At 40.3% G+C, this 18,858-nt stretch overlaps 1 protein-coding gene across 1 annotated transcript in view; it reads right to left on the reverse strand.

Moving 5' to 3' along the window:
- Window positions 1-18,599, reverse strand: part of LOC311123333 (NLR family CARD domain-containing protein 3-like) — a 29,885-nt gene extending 11,286 nt beyond the window's left edge. Inside the window, exons 1-7 of the mRNA XM_084197596.1 lie at window positions 18,563-18,599; window positions 10,995-11,099; window positions 8,742-8,840; window positions 3,984-4,100; window positions 1,177-1,293; window positions 717-801; window positions 359-587 (exon numbers count right to left, since the gene is read on the reverse strand). Coding sequence (XP_084053722.1) covers window positions 359-587; window positions 717-801; window positions 1,177-1,293; window positions 3,984-4,100; window positions 8,742-8,824 — 631 coding nt within the window. The 5' untranslated portion in view covers window positions 8,825-8,840; window positions 10,995-11,099; window positions 18,563-18,599. The remainder of the gene's footprint in view (window positions 1-358; window positions 588-716; window positions 802-1,176; window positions 1,294-3,983; window positions 4,101-8,741; window positions 8,841-10,994; window positions 11,100-18,562) is intronic.
- Between the last annotated feature and the right edge of the window lie 259 nt (window positions 18,600-18,858).

An 18,858-nucleotide genomic window follows, 5' to 3' on the forward strand; every position in this document is an offset into this window, starting at 1 on the left:
ATAACATTTTAAATGATAATACTTTATTCTCTTAACTGACTGTATAAATGTGTAAATGTTTTCATAATGCATTACAGACTGGTGTGACTGATTATATTATTATGATCTCTCTCTCTCTCTCTCTCTCTCTCTCTCTCTCTCTCTCTCTCTCTCTCTCTCTCTCTCTCTCTCTCTCTCTCTCTCTCTCTCTCTCTCTCTCTCTCTCTCTCTCTCTCTCTCTCTCTCCTTGATGAGGTCACTAGGGGTTGTGTTAAGGCTGCTACAATATCATTGAGTTACACAGCTACTTTAGCTGTACTTTAGCTACAGCTTTTAAATGTTCTAAAACAGCATTCAACATGAGGCAGACAGCTCTTACTTTTCTCCAGTGTGTCAGCAAGCTCCTTCTGGTTCATTTTCCTCAGGACGTGCAGTGTGATCTTCAGAGCCCCCTCTCTGGCACTGCTCTCCTGCTTCTCATCTTCAGCATCCACCACTTCCTTATCCTGCTTCTGACTCTCAAAGCCTTCTGGGAGTTCTGGACTAAGAATCCTCTTGAACATCTTCAGCTCGTTCTTCACAAATGCCATGATATTCTCTTCAAGCAACTGAAATAAATCAAGTAAATAAGTTGAGCAAGAGACTAAATGCTTTCTCATTAACACATGAATGAATGATTGACAGATCAACTTTACTTGAGGTAAACAAAAATAAATGTACATAACAGGACCACATACACTGAATATGGAGGCCAGGTCTGTTTGATGACTCTGGGAAGACTGACCACTGAGAATCTCTGACTCTGATCTCTCCTGTTGGTTTCTGTGGACAAAACATCAGATTACATCTCCTCATCCAGGGAGTGCACACACACACACACACACACACACACACACACACACACACACACACACACACACACACACACACACACACACACACACACACACACACACACACACACACACACACACACACACACACACACACACACACACACACACACACACACACACACACAAACACAGGGAGGGATTGTTGTGTTAGTTTAATATTGTTTTAGGACTATGAAAATGGAAAAAAGGTTTAGCCTATGGATTATGAAAACAACAAAAATAAATGGTAAAATGGGAGAGGAGAAATGACTAGAGACAGTGTTGTTTAACTCACTGACCATGACCCATGAGTTCTTCTTACCTTTGTTCAGTAGAAAAGTTTCTCTCTCTGAAGTATATAGGAGGTTCCATAGACTTGCCACTCTTCATGGACACACAGCTGGGTACAGGGGAGGCTGGTCTCTCCTGCTTGATTGGACTTCAACACAACAGAGACAAACATTACATCTCTCATCTACTCTGAGCCCAGATGGGGAAACAAGAGTTTCATTCCAAAACGCTATATATCCATTTTCAGAAATGTTCGTAAATTAGCTTCTATTGTTTAAAGAAATTATCAAATAAATGGTTGTGTTTTTTCACTAGCTAATCATGGCATGGTGTTGTTCAATGACAGACATGTATTTGATTAAAATCAATCACTTAATGGCATAATTTCATTTGTTTGCAAAATGCTATATATCTAATTAACTCTCAGAGAAATAAGTAGCACTAATAGATTTTACACAGTTAAATGTAACAAATAACTACATTTTTAATAAAGAACTGTACAAATGATACACTTGTGACATCAATATTTAAATATTAGAAATAATAATTCAATACAGTAATATGAGATCTGTATGTAAAACATTTTAGTCATTTAGCAGATGTTTTTGTCCAGGGCCTGGTATCCCAAAAGCATCTTAAGGCCAAGTTCATCGTTAGAACCTTCGTAGGAGCATTGTTAAATCTCTGTGCTGTTTCCCAAAACCATCGTTATTAACGTTGCACTTGAAAACGCTCATATTCTAACACCTGCCTCAGACCACTTGTAGAACAGCCAAGTGCATCGTTAGATGCTTTTTTGCCCTCTCACGTCACTTTATACAGAGAAGATCTCCGCTAAACATAGAATCACATGGTTTATCCGTCTCTTTGTGACCGCAGATGAATTCAGAACAAAGTTGACTACAAATACAAAGTTGCCAATGTCTTTGCAATTGATTCAAACAAGGGAAGTACACAAATTTGCTTCAAATGAAAACAGAGATGACTGCATTAAAATATAAACAGTAGGCTATAGTTCTATTTCAATCATATTGAAATACATTCAATGTTCAATATATTTAGTTTTATTTTGCTACTTGTAGGCTACTGTCTGTAATTTGTCTCAATATATTTCATGATGTGTAGCCTAACATGTGCGCAATGATGTGCCGAATCTGTGATTTAGTGCATTTTTATTGTGTAAGCATTAGAATAAACTACCTCAATATTTGCAGCCGTAGGTAGTAATATCTTTCTAGAAGCTGATCCGTGGTCAGTATTGTGAAATAATTATAATGTTGAGGAATGATTTGAATGGACAAAACTGATCCGAGAGCAGCGCTCCCTTTCTTTCGATCCTATCAGTATCGATACATGCTCCACCGGACGTGATACCTTGCGGTGCTGCTGATCCAGTTTCTACTGGTCTGCCTGCGGATATGGAACTCTGACCTGTTCACAGGACGTGTGACCTTGTCCCGAACCTGCTGTTTCGACCCTCTCTCTCTCTCTCTCTCTCTCTCTCTCTCTCTCTCTCTCTCTCTCTCTCTCTCTCCCTCTCCTTCTCTCTCTCTACAACACCTGCTGTCTTGACCTCTGAATGCTTGGCTATGAACAGCCAACTGACATTTACTCCTGAGGTGCTAACGTGTTGCACCCTCTATAACCACAGTGATTATTATTTGACCCTGCTGGTCATCTATGAACATTTGAACATCTTGAAGAACGAACTGGCCTTAATGGCCATGTACTCATATAATCTCCCCCCACCACAGCCAGAAGAGGACTGGCCACCCCTCAGAGCCTGGTTCCTCTCTAGGTTTCTTCCTAGGTTCCTGCCTTTCTAGGGAGTTTTTCCTAGCCACCGTGCTTCTACATCTGCATTGCTTGCTCTTTGGGGTTTTAGACTGGGTTTCTATATAAGCACTTTGTGACAACTGCTGATGTAAAAAATGTCTTCTGGGAATGCATATGAAGCAGACCAGGCCAGGGTTTGGGGTTTGAGAAGTCAATGAGAGGTAAAAATGACTTCCTTAGTTTTAAATTTTGAAAATGTTCTGTCTTAAGTAGTTTAACAAACTGACACATTTTCATGTTAGTCAAAAACAACTTTATATGGAAGGAGTGCCTTTGATTTGACGGCCTGCAGTTCAACACAAGATGACCATTAGACCCAATGACTTATTTCTGCGCATGAGCTTCAAATCAAATCAAATTGTATTTCTCACATGCGCCGAATACAACAGTGGTACACTTTACCGTGAAATGCTTACTTGCGAGCCCTAACAAAATAACAGTAATGAGTAAAGGAGTACCGAGTCAATGTGCAGGGGTACCAGGTAGTTGAGGTAATTGAGGTAATATGTATATGTAGGTAGGGGTGAAAGTGACTAGGCAATTAGGATAGAGATTACATCTCCTCATCCAGGGAGTGCACACACACTCACTGACACACACACAAACACACACACACACACACACACACACAGGGAGGGAATGTTGTGTTTGTTTAATATTGTTTCAGTACTATGAAAATGGAAAAAAACGATTAGCCTATGGATTATGAAAACAACAAAAATAAATTGTTAACATATAGACTAATATGTTATTAAATTGTGTTCTTACACTGGTACAGTCATGCCCTATGAGAAATGTACAACTGCGCATGTGCGAAAATAAAGCAAGGGCATTCTGGTTAAAACACCAACGATGAACATGTGTGTTTATTCCTCCGTTAAGTAAGCCGGTATTCCTGTCCTGAAGATGACAGCACCAACAGAAATGGGAAAATGGGAGAGGAGAAATGACTAGAGACAGTGTTGTTTAACTCACTGACCATGACCCATGAGTTCTTCTTACCTTTGTTCAGTAGAAAAGGCTCCCTCTCTGAAGAATATAGGTTGACCCATAGACCGGTCACTCTTCATGGACACACAGCTGGGTACAGGGGAGGCTGGTCTCTCCTGCTTGATTGGGCTTCAACACAACAGAGACAAACATTACATCTCTCATCTACTCTGAGCTCAGATGGAGAAACAAGAGTTTCATTCCAAAACGCTATATATCCATTTTCAGAAATGTTCGTAAATTATCTTTTACTGTTTAAAGAAATTATGAAAGAGATTGGTGTGATTTTTCAGTAGCTAATCATGGCATGGTTGTTGAATGACAGACATGTGATTATTTAAAATCTATCACTTGATGGTTTCATTTCAGAGAGACAAATAATCATGTTTTTTGCAAAATGCTATATATCTGCCTCACTCTCAGAGAAATAAGTAGTACTGCTAGGTTTTACACAGTAATAATATATCTGCCTCACTCTCAGAGAAATAAGTAGTACTGCTATGTTTTACACAGTAATAATATATCTGCCTCACTCTCAGAGAAATAAATAGTACTGCTAGGTTTTACACAGTCAAACAATCCGATTCGGTCTTATGTAGCAAAATTTGAAATTGTGTTTTTGACATTGGATAAAAGTAGAGACTCAGCTAGAAAAAGGTATATCATACACTACAGTTGAGGAACAATGGGAAAGTAATTCTGCTTTGAAAGATGATAAACATGTAACCTCACTTTTGAGAAAATGGCCTTTGAATGATTTGGTTCACCTACTGGAGAGCTCTTCTTTATCTACAGTGGTGTTACTTTGGCAGATAATGTCACCCATCTAAATAAATAGTATATATATATATAGTTAACTAAATGTATGGTGTTTTTGGTTTATGTCAGTTTCATTGTTTTTATGCTATACATTGTTATTTTATGGTTGTAAGTGGTAGAATTAACTAATTAATTAATTACTACTTTAGTAAGGATATACTTTATTCAGTACTACTGCAGTTGCTAAATAATTCCAATAGATGGCAGCATAAGACCACAAATGACATTTCAGAAGGTTAGTTTAGTTTTCTCCCTGGATACACCACCACTCCCCCTCACAGGAAAACTCCTGCACACGCTTTTTATTGTCCCTTTCCACACTGCTAACGCAAGAGGAACGACTGAAAAAGCATTTAACACATTACTGTGAAATAATATAATGATGAATCATGTTTATTATTACCTGTTTTATGCTCATGTTTTGAAATTATTACTATAATGATTATCAATAAGCCTGAACATTAATTTAGTCACCTCTGGTCGAGAAAATCGTATTTTCCTAGTACATTCATTGTCAGATTCATCAACCAGCAGCGAGCACTATGCCTTCTAGCACAAGCGAGGGGCATGTTGACGTACATTTGCTAACCGGGAGGGTTGCATGTTGTAATTTATTGGTGGGCTGGAAGACGCACTCTTGTCTTATCTATTCCGAGGTTGTTTAATCGATATATTAGATATTTTTAATGCATGTATACTAGGGTTGAGGTTGGAGCATCTGACTAGTGATTATTTACCAGGGGTTCAACACCTGCTATAGTCACTATTTAATTGCTCTTCCAAAAGCATCACAGGCCTAATACGAGATATATAGCTAACTAAAGTAATGAGTGACCATTTTAGAAAATCATGGGACATATAGTATTTGGTTGCATGCTATTTTATGTCAATCATATTGCTGCTTGTAGCATATAACTGATGCTTCATGGTCTTATGCTGCAATCTATTGGAAATATTTAGCAATTAAAAGTTATTAATTCACGTACAGACATTGGTGAGGCAGCTGAGAAATAAAGTGTATTAGATCAGTCTCAAACCTGCCCCACGCCAATTGCTGGACCTTCACACAGAGGTTACTAGGTCACCCAATTCAAACCACATTTGAAAAATAAAACAAATGTGTCTTATTTATCAAGTTTTCTGTCTTGCTATTATACATATAATAAAATAACAACAAAATAATCAAAACGCTATTTAATACTATAATTGTAAGATAATATTATTACTAAAATAGTTTCTAAAAGTGTTCTAGGCTACCCTACCCTAGAATTAGGGGTTAGGGTTACGGCTAAAATAGGTTATAAGTAGGGTAAGAGGTTCTGTATAGCACTTTGTGACATCTGCTGGTGTAAAAAGGGCTTTATAAATACATTTGATTGATTGTTAGGTTTAGGGTTTTATGGCAAAAAACAGTATGGGTTGATAGCACTCTTGCGCCTCCCTTTGGCCATATGTGGGTACTAAATAACTAATTCATGACATTTTTTACATTTACATTTTACATATTTAGCAGACGCTCTTATCCAGAGCGACTTACAGTTAGTGAGTGCATACATTTTCATACTGGCCCCCCGTGGGAAACGATCCCACAACCCTGGCGTTGCAAGCACCATGCTGTTCGAACTGAGCTATATGACACTTGCTAGGCTCATAATCTGAAGTAGCAACTGCGTCAGATCTACAAATCCATTAGCTAGACGACCCGATTAGACAACAATCACCCCATTATACCCATTTGGTTTGCAACTCAGTGAACCTGCGCAGCATTCGCTCAATTTGATGCCTACGAACGAAGATTTCGATGCATATCAAATTACCCAGCAGCCATTTAGAAACAACAAGTCATCAGAAAAATTGTTATTTCTTAATTAAAAAATGTATTCTGGCTGTTTAAATCTGCAACATCTTGAAAAAGAGGACAGGGACATGCGTTTTGTTTAGATTGTACACTTTTGTCAAATATGGTTAACCATGACCAGAAAATGTTTAATGTTTGATGGCTATCCACCAGCCATTGCCTCTTAAACTGTGTCTCACCTCACTATTGATGACCACAACATGTACTCAGGTGAACAGTGTGCACGCTCACCAAGTAGCCGTAACCTTGTTAATAATAAGTTACCTGAGGTAAACCTACAGGGTTAACGCTCACCAAGTAGCCGTAACCTTGGTAATAATAAGTTACCTGAGGTAAACCTACAGGGTTAACGCTCACCAAGTAGCCGTAACCGTGTTAATAATAAGTTACCTGAGGTAAACCTACAGGGTTAACGCTCACCAAGTAGCCGTAACCTTGTTAATAATAAGTTACCTGAGGTAAACCTACAGGGTTAACGCTCACCAAGTAGCCATAACCTTGTTAATAATAAGTTACCTGAAGTAAACCTACAGGGTAAACGCAGGCAGGTCTCATTGATAACAATAGTGAAGCTGGCATTGTGACGCAGAACAATGGGCTGGGAATAGAATGTTCTGAAGGCGAGTCGGTGTCACGGTGCTCAATAGAACTAAAAGGAGCTGGTAGGGTGAAAAATACCCAAACATAAGGCTTGTTTTTTCGCGATTACTTCATAACCAGGGCAGAAGGTAATATTATGAAACTGGGCTCCATGGCGGATGCAATGAACTAATTTTATCAGAAATAAACGTTGTAAAAAATGTAACTTGAGGCGCCCCGAAAATAATACTCAAAAAGTTCAGTCCTTGGACACAGAGGGGTTAAACACTAAAGTTACCGTCCATCTAGTGAAGAGAGGAGAACCGGACAGAGGGATGGTAGGTAGCCAGCATCCGTCAACGAGAGAGGGAGAAGCCCTCCACGGTATTTAACAGGTGGAAGAAACAACCCGGGAGCTCCATCGGTCCACAAGAAATGCAGGCAGCCGGTGATGATGTAGTGGTAGCTAGCTTAGCTAGCTGTACCGACTAGCTTGGATAGCTAGCAGGTTGTTCGTCTGTCCCTCGAGGATGATGACGAATCCGGTGAACCACAAGATGAAACAAGGATAGCGAGTGAAAAGGATCTGGCTACACTCATACTGTCACTGACCATTAAGCAAAAAAGCAAATTGAACAATAAACTTCAGTGTCTCAACACTGTATCGAACTCCGTCGTTATTTCCCAACATCACCTCAGCCCACTCTGCGCGTAACTGGACAATATGCTTGGCGCCAAACCGTACGTGGACGCGGACAGTTCTGTACGGGGACGCGGACAGTTCCAGAACGCGGACATGAGCAGAGCCACATAATAAACTAAACCCAGTCTTTACAGTGGCTTACATTAGTAATATTCATTTTTTATTATGTAAAACAAAATGATTCGTTTTTTAAAACAATGTTTTGAGATCTGGGCCCATATCCAAAAAGCGTCTCAGAGTAGAAAATGTGTCGTATAAGTGCTGAGAATAAAGCCATTTTAGTCCTACTCTTATGGGTATAAATTAAAGCTATGCATGAAGCCTCTTTATTCATAAGCGTCCCACCTAGTTGGCAGATATTTAGGACACCTCATGAGCTGTACTAACCAGTTAAGAGGTACCAGCAGGTGTCTTGATAATAGAAACATGCAGTGAGTCAGTGGTTCCTGTGCCACATGTAATTGCTTTGGAGCAGTGGTGACCTGTCATTCAGGGCAGAGCCCCACCTGTTTAGCAGATGCTCTTACCCAGAGCGATTTGCAGTAAGTGCATTCATCTTAAGATAGCTAGGTGAGATAACCAGATAATACAGTCAAATATACAGGATATGAACATTCAAATTCAGCTAAACAATGGATATATAGCGTTTTGCAATAAAAATTATAATAATTATCTACATCTAAAATCTATTAATTAAACATCTGAGAACAGTAATATTGAAGGTACCCATAAGCAACCATTTCTGATTATTGTGGAAATAGCATTTAGGAAATAAACTCTTAATAATTCTTAAACAAAATTGTCATCTCACCTCTTAGCTTTGGTGTCATGTTCCCCAGAGAGACTCATTTTAGAGGCAGGGCCCCCCTCCTCTCTCTCCCCAGAGAGACTCATTTTAGACCACTGACCCCTAAACAGAGATCCAACATGTTGGTTGTAGTTAACACAGTAATTCTTGAATGTGAATTGTTATCATTTATTAATTATCTCTTACAAAACATTTACTAACAGACATATTGAAACAGTCAGGCTATTTAATGCAATCAAATGAACATCTGGTTGTGACATCTCTTCTCCATGTTAACTGTCAATAATAATAACAAGTCACTGTTTGTTAAGGTAGTTATAGACAGTGCAGCAACACAAGGCCATGTCTCACACTTATTTGTATTCATTAAAAGTCAGCCAATTATTATCTTTAAATCTGTTCTTTTCTAAACGTATCTGAGAATGTAGACAGAAGGGCTAAAACAGGCTTGATTGATCTGGGGGGGATCAGTGATCTATACAGAAAGGTTTTTTGCCACAATTAAGATATTTTTTATTATTTAAAGTAGGCTAGGTTATAATGTATACCAGTAATTTTTTGTGTAAAGCAGATCAAGGTCTATACCTCAGCCAGTGGTGACCCGTCATTCAGGGCAGGTGGCCTTTCCTGTTTTGCATGTTATTTTGGCATTAATACATGTCACATATCAGTGTGCTAACAATGTAAAAAATATATACACTACCGGTCAAAAGTTTTAGAACACATACTCATTCAAGGGTTTTTCTTTATTTTGTACTATTTTCTATATTGTAGAATAATAGTGAAGACATCAAAACTATGAAATAACACATATGGTATCATGTAGTAACCAAAAACGTGTTAAACAAATCAAAATGTATTTTATATTTGAGATTCTTCAAAAGCCACCCTTTTTCCTTGATGACAGCTTTGCACACTCTTGGCATTCTCTCAACCAGCGACCCGTCATTAAGGGCAGGTGGCCTTTCCTGTTTTGCATGTTATTTTGGCATTAATACGTGTCACATATCAGTTTGCAAACAATGTAAAAATATATATATATCATTGAGTTAATATAGACACGGTCTCTTTTTTGTTTTCTTGAGTAAGGCAGCTCCAAAATGCAGGTGTTTCAGCCTAGCTCAGTGCTTTCTGTGGTGGTGGGGCAAGCCAGAAGAAAATACAGAGCGCTGCGCCGTGATTGGCTCAGTGTTCTGTCACTCATGGGGACACTACGTCACTGCCAAGTCTAAGAGTAGAGCTAGAAAATTCAAGCCCCTTGGGTGCTGCCACAGAGTTACATTAGAAGTGCCCATCCACGAAGGTCATTGGCCACAGATAAAATGACATCAAATCACATTATATCTACAGTAGCTTTGATTGGACTGATCATGTCAACATCATACTTTCAAAATCTTAGCCAGCAGTCATCATCATGAATCAAGTCGACAATCTACAGGCAAATCCTTTTTAATCCTTGTCATATGAAGAGAAATAATGAAGAGAAATGATAGGACAGCTGTTGGGACTCTGCTGTTGGGACTCTGCTGTTGGGACTCTGCTGTTGGGACTCTGCTGTCGGGACTCTGCTGTTGGGACTCTGCTGTCGGGACTCTGCTGTTGGGACTCTGCTGTTGGGACTCTGCTTTATGTAGGCCCTAACAGTTTGTGGGCACCGTTTGTCACCGTTATAGTGCAATGAATGTATTGTTTAGTGTTGTGTTGTGGAGTGGCTTTGCTGGCATGCATCCCCCTTTATTTATGTTTTGCCCCACCAAGATTGACATGCTAAAATCACCACTGACCTCAGCTATAGCCTAGATGACCAGCCTAAACCTGTTCAGATCAGTTCCCATAACGTTATAACAGTAACAGTAGCAGGAGCCTAGTCCTGATACAGATGGAGGTCTATACCTCAGCTATAGCCTACATATCCTAGATGACCAGCCTAAACCTGTTCAGATCAGTTCCCATAACGTTACAGACCTAACAGTAGCAGGACAGAGCTTGTAGCCTAGGCATGGTATTTTACACACCATTTCAAACGGAGACCATCAGGTTTGTCAACATGGTAAGTGATCACAGCTCAAACCTACTCTGACTATTGAATGTCTGACGTCGACCTAACCTTATAATAGTTTGTAGTTTAGCCTAGACCTATGACAGTCTGCCCGTCTTTCCTACATATCAACACATTCATCCGACTTCTAATGTTACCGAGAAATATGTGCCACAGTTTCAACAGCCATTGTGTAACTGCGTAGGCTACACACTTACTTTCACGTTCATATGAGGAAATCACATAACTTCTTACAGTCGCTGGTGCAGCCGCCTGTTCTCTTGCAGATGAAGTAGCTTTTATAGGCCACTCATTCAACCAGCCTAAACAACAGTAAATAAAAGATGTCAAATGGTCAAAAGTCAATCCTGATATAGCCATGTACATCAAAGAGAGGTGTATTGCTACAGATGTAGGATCTTAATTTTAGCCAGTTTGCTACAGCAGGAAAAGAATCCTGCAGCAACAGGACATTTGAATTATTATGTGGATTATAATTAATGAACAATTATTTTAATACAAAAGTGGAATTGAAACCTTTTTTAAAGCTTAAATACACTCAAATACACTAAAGTTTTAGTTATCCTGCAACTGGGTGATCACATTAAGATCCTACATCTGTACAGAGATTATGTCTTTATCTAAATAAGGCAATTTGAGTTATCAGCAATAACGTTGCAACTGTCAGCTGCTGTAAACCTATGTGATTGGATGTTATAGACCCCCATCTGAACAGTTTCTTTCCCCATGCTGTAGCCCTCACCAACTGGCCATCTGGCCCATAGAGACTAAAGGACTATACACTCTACGCTGCACACCACATCAAGCCATCTCTGAACTGTACACTACCATCTGGTCCATAGAGACTAAAGGACTATACACTCTATGCTGCACACCACATCAAGCCATCTCTGAACTGTACACTACCATCTGGCCCATAGAGACTAAAGGACTATACACTCTATGCTGCTCACCACATCAAGCCATCTCTGAACTGTACACTACCATCTGGTCCATAGAGACTAAAGGACTATAAACTCTATGCTGCTCACCACATCAAGCCATCTCTGAACTGTACACTAAATAACTGAACTATACTACATTAGCACTCTGTTAATCTCTCTTAGATATATTTATACTGGTACTGTACATGAGGACATCCACCGTATACCAACTGTATACCCACTGTACTGTATATCTGTATATCAACTGTATTCCCACTGTACTGTATATCTGTATACCAACTGTATTCCCACTGTACTGTATATCTGTATACCAACTGTATTCCCACTGTACTGTATATCTGTATACCAACTGTATTCCCACTGTACTGTATATCTGTATACCAACTGTATTCCCACTGTACTGTATATCTGTATACCAACTGTATTCCCACTGTACTGTATATCTGTATACCAACTGTATTCCCACTGTACTGTATATCTGTATATCCACTGTATACCCACTGTACTGTATATCTGTATATCAACTTTATTCCCACTGTACTGTATATCTGTATATCCACTGTTCATTCTCTTATAGCTCTATGCTCACTCTTCCTAGTTGTGTATAATGTTGTACAGACATTTGTGTAAACTCTTCTGTCTGTATTCTGTCTCTAAATGTTGTCTGTCACTATCACCATGTAAAATTATGTGTACGGATGTAGGATCTTAATTTGATCACCCTCCACCGCAGAATAACTTGTAGTATATTTGAGGTTTTAAAAGGCTTCTGAAGTTTGTAATTTCCACTTAGAAATGCCAGACTTGAGTTTCTCTTAATAAAAATGGATCAACCGCTACAAAAATGTCCATTAATTATAATTCACATAATAATTCACATTTCCTGTTGCTGCAGTAATATTTTCCTGCTGTAGCAAACTGGCTCAAATTAAGATCCTACATATGTACATGCAAATGTACTTGGCGAATAAAGGTGATTCTGATTCTGCAAAGGTTGAGTCTCTAGATTCCTTTGCTGCTCTGGGGAAATAAAAATTGACAATATGGGCGATTTAAACTGGGACTGATTATCTCCAAACTCTGAGACCATGTCATTTGTTATATTTCACCCAATTGATAAAGGAAGCTAGAAGGCTGAACCCAGAAGACAACTCTAAATAAACACTAACTGATATTATCCTAAAATCCTTTCACTCATATTGTTGTGTCTCTTTGTTCAACGGACGTTTGGTAGCCTGTGATATTAATATTGTATCAAACAGCAAGGCAGGGCAGTGAACCCAGGTCGCTGGCCAATACTAGGTTAACCCTATTGCTGCGATGGGAATTGTAACCTGTCTCACACTGCCCCCTATAAAAGCAAGTCCCGTGCTTCGACTACTCAGACCCCTCACACATCCGGGCCGTGCAATCTGATGGCCTCACAGACACCATACTACTTCTGACACCAATGTAGCAAACAGCGGGGCAGGGAAGTGAACCCAGGTTGCACTTGTAAAAGGCAAACAACCTACGCATCGCACCAATAGGGTTAACCCACATGGTGGGAATTGGAATATGGCTCACACTGCCCCCTCCGACCAGGAAGTCGACTACTCACACCTCCAGGCCAGTCTGATGGCCTCACAGCCGCCATTCCACTTCTGACACCAATGTAATTCTCTGGCAACAGCTCTGGTGGACATTCCTGCAGTCAGCATGCCAATGGCACGCTCCCTCAAAACCTGAGACATCTGTGGCATTGTGTTTTGTGACAAAACTGCACATTTTCGAGTGGCCTTTTATTGTCTCCAGCACAAGGTGCACATGTGTAATGATCATGCTGTTTAATCAGCTTCTTGATATTCCACCCCTGTCAGGTGGATGGATTATCTTGGCAACGGATAAATGCTCACTAACAGGGATGTTAACAAATTTGTGCACAAAATCGGAGAGAAATATGCTTTTTGTGCATATGGAACATTTCTGGGATATTTTATTTCAGCTCATGAAACATGGGACCAACACTTTACATGTTGCGTTTATACACTGCTCAAAAAAATAAAGGGAACACTAAAATAACACATCCTAGATCTGAATGAATGAAATAATCTTATTAAATACTTTTTTCTTTACATAGTTGAATGTGCTGACAACAAAATCACACAAAAAATATCAATCGAAATCAAATTTATCAACCCATGGAGGTCTGGATTTGGAGTCACCCTCAAAATTAAAAAGTGGAAAACCACACTACAGGCTGATCCAACTTTGATGTAATGTCCTTAAAACAAGTCAAAATGAGGCTCAGTAGTGTGTGTGGCCTCCACGTGCCTGTATGACCTCCCTACAATGCCTGGGCATGCTCCTGATGAGGTGGCGGATGGTCTCCTGAGGGATCTCCTCCCAGACTTGACTAAAGCATCCGCCAACTCCTGGACAGTCTGTGGTGCAACGAGGCGTTGGTGGATGGAGCGAGACATGATGTCCCAGATGTGCTCAATTGGATTCAGGTCTGGGGAACGGGCGGGCCAGTCCATAGCATCAATGCCTTCCTCTTGCAGGAACTGCTGACACACTCCAGCCACATGAGGTCTAGCATTGTCTTGCATTAGGAGGAACCCAGGGCCAACCGCACCAGCATATGGTCTCACAAGGGGTCTGAGGATCTCATCTCGGTACCTAATGGCAGTCAGGCTACCTCTGGCGAGCACATGGAGGGCTGTGCGGCCCCCCAAAGAAATGCCACCCCACACCATGACTGACCCACCGCCAAACCGGTCATGCTGGAGGATGTTGCAGGCAGTAGAACGTTCTCCACAGCGTCTCCAGACTCTGTCACGTCTGTCACATGTGCTCAGTTTGAACCTGCTTTCATCTGTGAAGAGCACAGGGCGCCAGTGGCGAATTTGCCAATCTTGGTGTTCTCTGGCAAATGCCAAACGTCCTGCACGGTGTTGGGCTGAAGCACAACCCCCACCTGTGGACGTCGGGCCCTCATACCACCCTCATGGAGTCTGTTTCTGACCGTTTGAGCAGACACATGCACATTTGTGGCCTGCTGGAGGTCATTTTGCAGGGCTCTGGCAGTGCTCCTCCTGCTCCTCCTTGCACAAAGGCGGAGGAAGCAGTCCTGCTGCTGGGTTGTTGCCCTCCTACGGCCTCCTCCACGTCTCCTGATGTACTGGCCTGTCTCCTGGTAGCGCCTCCATGCTCTGGACACTACGCTGACAGACACAGCAAACCTTTTTGCCACAGCTCGCATTGATGTGCCATCCTGGATGAGCTGCACTACCTGAGCCACTTGTGTGGGTTGTGCTACCACTAGAGTGAAAGCACCGCCAGCATTAAAAAATGACCAAAACATCAGCCAGGAAGCATAGGAACTGAGAAGTGGTCTGTGGTCACCACCTGCAGAACCACTTCTTTATTGGGTTGTCTTGCTAATTGCCTATAATTTCCACCTGTTGTATATTCCATTTGCACAACAGCATGTGCAATTTATTGTCAATCAGTGTTGCTTCCTAAGTGGACAGTTTGATTTCACAGAAGTGTGATTGACTTGGAGTTACATTGTGTTGTTTAAGTGTTCCCTTAATTTTTTTGAGCAGTGTATTTTTGTTCAGTATAGATAAAAACACAAAGCTTCCAGCAGAGGTCAGAGCTCTTTTGACAGCTGTCAGATGGTAGTGTGATATCCGAAGCTTCGACAGTCATCATCACGTAGTATTGTTACTTTGATACAAGCATTGATACGTTGTGTCGAATCAGTAGTGCTTTGAAAACTGCAACGGCGTATCAGACTTCCGGTTTTAATCGTCCAATCCCTAGTGTCCAATGAATGTTGACTAGCAACAAGAAAGTGGTACCTAAAAGACTCCCACCATGAGCGCCCATTGAAGTGGCTCCAGACGAGGACATCTGAAATAAAAACCCTCCAACTTACAATATGGAGTAGAAAAACAAGTGGAGCAAACCAAACCAAACCAAACCAGACCAAACCAGACCAAACCAGACCAGACCAAACCAGACCAAACCAGACCAGACCAAACCAGACCAAACCAGACCAAACCAAACCAAACCAGACCAAACCCTGGGAGATACAAGACAGAAAGACTTTGTTCATCAACTTAAAGAAGCAGAGCTACAAAGAGGTGCCAGTCTTCTAACATCTCTAAGGCCAACCAGAACACTGGACCAGCTGCTCTTCAATATCACATAACAGATGGAACCCTTCTGACTAAAGAGATGACAAGCCAGCACAGGCATAAGCATACTGTCTAATGAGGTGGCGCCAAGAGGTGCGGCCAACGTGCTAACGTCCAACCTCAAAATATAAATGGAAATACCAAAGCCTGTAACAACATGTAGTCGTGACTGATATCTTTCACCTCATCTCCCTGTTACTGTTTGTTAAGGTAGTTATAAACAGTGCAGCAACACAAGGCCACATTCCTCTCACCCCTTCCACTCTCTCAGGCTAATGTGTATTTATTAAAAGTAGACTATTTCTTTCAATCTGTTCTTTTCTAAACGTATCTGAGAATGTAGACTGAAGGGCTAAAATGGACATGATTGATCTGAGGGGGATCAGTGATCCGTACAGAAAGGTTTTTTGCAACACCCTACGCATAGCAGCAGTAGGGTTAACCCTATTGCAGCAATGGGAATTGTAACCTGACTCACACTGTCCCCTACAAAAGTCCCGTGCTTCGACTACTCAGACCCCTCACACGTCCGGACCATCAATTCTGATGGCCTAACAGACACCATACCACTTCTGACACCAATGTAGCAAACAGTGGGGCAGGGAAGCGAACCCAGGTTGCATGTGTAAAAGGCAAACAACCTATGCATCGCACCACTGGCGCCAATTGGGTTACTTGGTTGGAATTGTGACGTGGCTCATTTAGCGAGGATCACTACACTATAGTGGAACTATGATACAATTACAGTTATCATATGAAATGTTAAATGTAGAACTATAATATATACATATAATATATGAATATATTGAATTTGACTTGCCCACATTCAGTTAGCTCCATTTTGTATGATTAAACTGACACGTACCTGTCTCAGTAGAAGTAGACTGTTAGGTCTGAGTGTTTTACTTCCATTCACTGTACTAAAATTACACCATATATTTAATTTCTCTACACACTTTACAATCATTCCTTGCAGGATTCTCACCTTGTAGCCTGAATTCAAAACCAGAACATGTCAAGTCATTGAGATATATACAGTTCTGCTGAAAGAGCACCTTCCTGATGACTAGCACTCTGTGTATTCTTAAGGGTGAAGTCTGATCTGGAATGTGAAGCTAACTGAAATGTAGATAAGCTTTGAAAAAACAGTATATCTAGCTTGCATCATAGTCCACCCCTCAGGCTAAGTTCAAGTTTCAGCATGAGGCAGACATCAACAGCCGAGTTGTAGGCTACAACCTGGGTCGTATTCATTAGTTTACACCGCAGCCAACAGTTTTAAAATGTTGCATAAACAGTTTACTCCAAAACGCTGTACAACGTGACCTAAACGGTTTCTGTTGCCAAACGTTTTGCTACGGTGGGCACTAATGAACACACACAACCAGTTTTGAGGAAGTGTAAGTTGTTGTTAGTCTTTCCACAGTATTTATTTGTCTCTCTTTCACACAACATACCTTCCTGAGTGAAAATAGTTAACAGTAGATTAGAAAGAGAAAATGTTGTTGCTTGTTGTGTTTTAAGCCTGTTTTGAGAAGACAAGTCTATAGACCTATGATACAGAACACTCTTAGAAAAAAGAGTTCCAAAAGGGTCCTCTGGCTGTCCCTATAGGAGAACGCTTTTGGGTTCCAGGTAAAACCCTTCTGGCTTCCATGTAGAACCCTCTGTGGAAAGGATTCTTCATGGAACCCAAAAGGGTTCTACCTAGTACCAAAAAGGGTTCTACAAAGGGTTCTCCTATGGGGACAGCCAAAGAACCCTTTTAGATTCTAGATAGTGTAGGAGCGATCACCCTGGGGCACACAGATGGAAACAGAACGAATTCACCCCACGCATCTAATTTATATCCAAAACATTTTAAGGAGAGTAGGCCTATTATAACATTTTACATTTACATTTTAGTCATTTAGCAGACGCTCTTATCCAGAGCGACTTACAGTTAGCACATATATTATTTTTATCAAACCCACAACCCTGGCGTTGCAAACGCCATGCTCTACCAACTGAGCTACATCCCCTGCCGGCCATTCCCTCCCCTACCCTGGACGACGCTGGGCCAATTGTGCACCGCCCCATGGGTCTCCCGGTCGCGGCCGGCTACGACAGAGCCTGGATTCGAACCAGGATCTCTAGTGGCACAGCTAGCACTGCAATGCAGTGCCTTAGACCACTGCGCCACTCGGGATAACACTATAACAATATCATCAACTATATTAATACACATAACAATATCATCAACTATATTAATACACATAACAATATCATCAACTATATTAATATACATAACAATATCATCAACTATATGAATACACATAACAATATCATCAACTATATGAATACACATAACAATATCATCAACTATATTAATACACATAACAATATCATCAACTATATTAATACACATAACAATATCATCAACTATATGAATACACATAACAATATCATCAACTATATTAATACACATAACAATATCATCAACTATATTAATACACATAACAATATCATCAACTTTATGAATACACATAACAATATCATCAACTATATGAATACACATAACAATATCATCAACTATATGAATACACATAACAATATCATCAACTATATTAATACACATAACAATCGTCGTCTTACCTTTTATATGTCTCTCAATAGAAGTAGAGTCTGGAATGATCATTCGGTGGTGGAAAGTTCCTTTAGTTTGTTCTGCTCATTTCCATATCAGGTTCTACCTGTTCTCTCTCCCACTCCCTGTCTCTTTATAGCTCTTACAATGTGCCTTGGCATACATTCTATAAGTGTCTGGAACTCCAAATGTAGTTCTGATTTAGTGTTCCAAATTAAAACAATTTGATTAAACTGGTTAATATGGTTAAAATACATTAAGACTGAGTAATGCTGTGATTGTTTTTATTATTTTCTATTGAAAT

The sequence above is a fragment of the Coregonus lavaretus genome (genome assembly GCF_964263955.1).
Source record: "Coregonus lavaretus genome assembly, contig: HAP1_SCAFFOLD_293, whole genome shotgun sequence".
In the NCBI taxonomy this organism is placed as follows: domain Eukaryota; kingdom Metazoa; phylum Chordata; class Actinopteri; order Salmoniformes; family Salmonidae; genus Coregonus; species Coregonus lavaretus.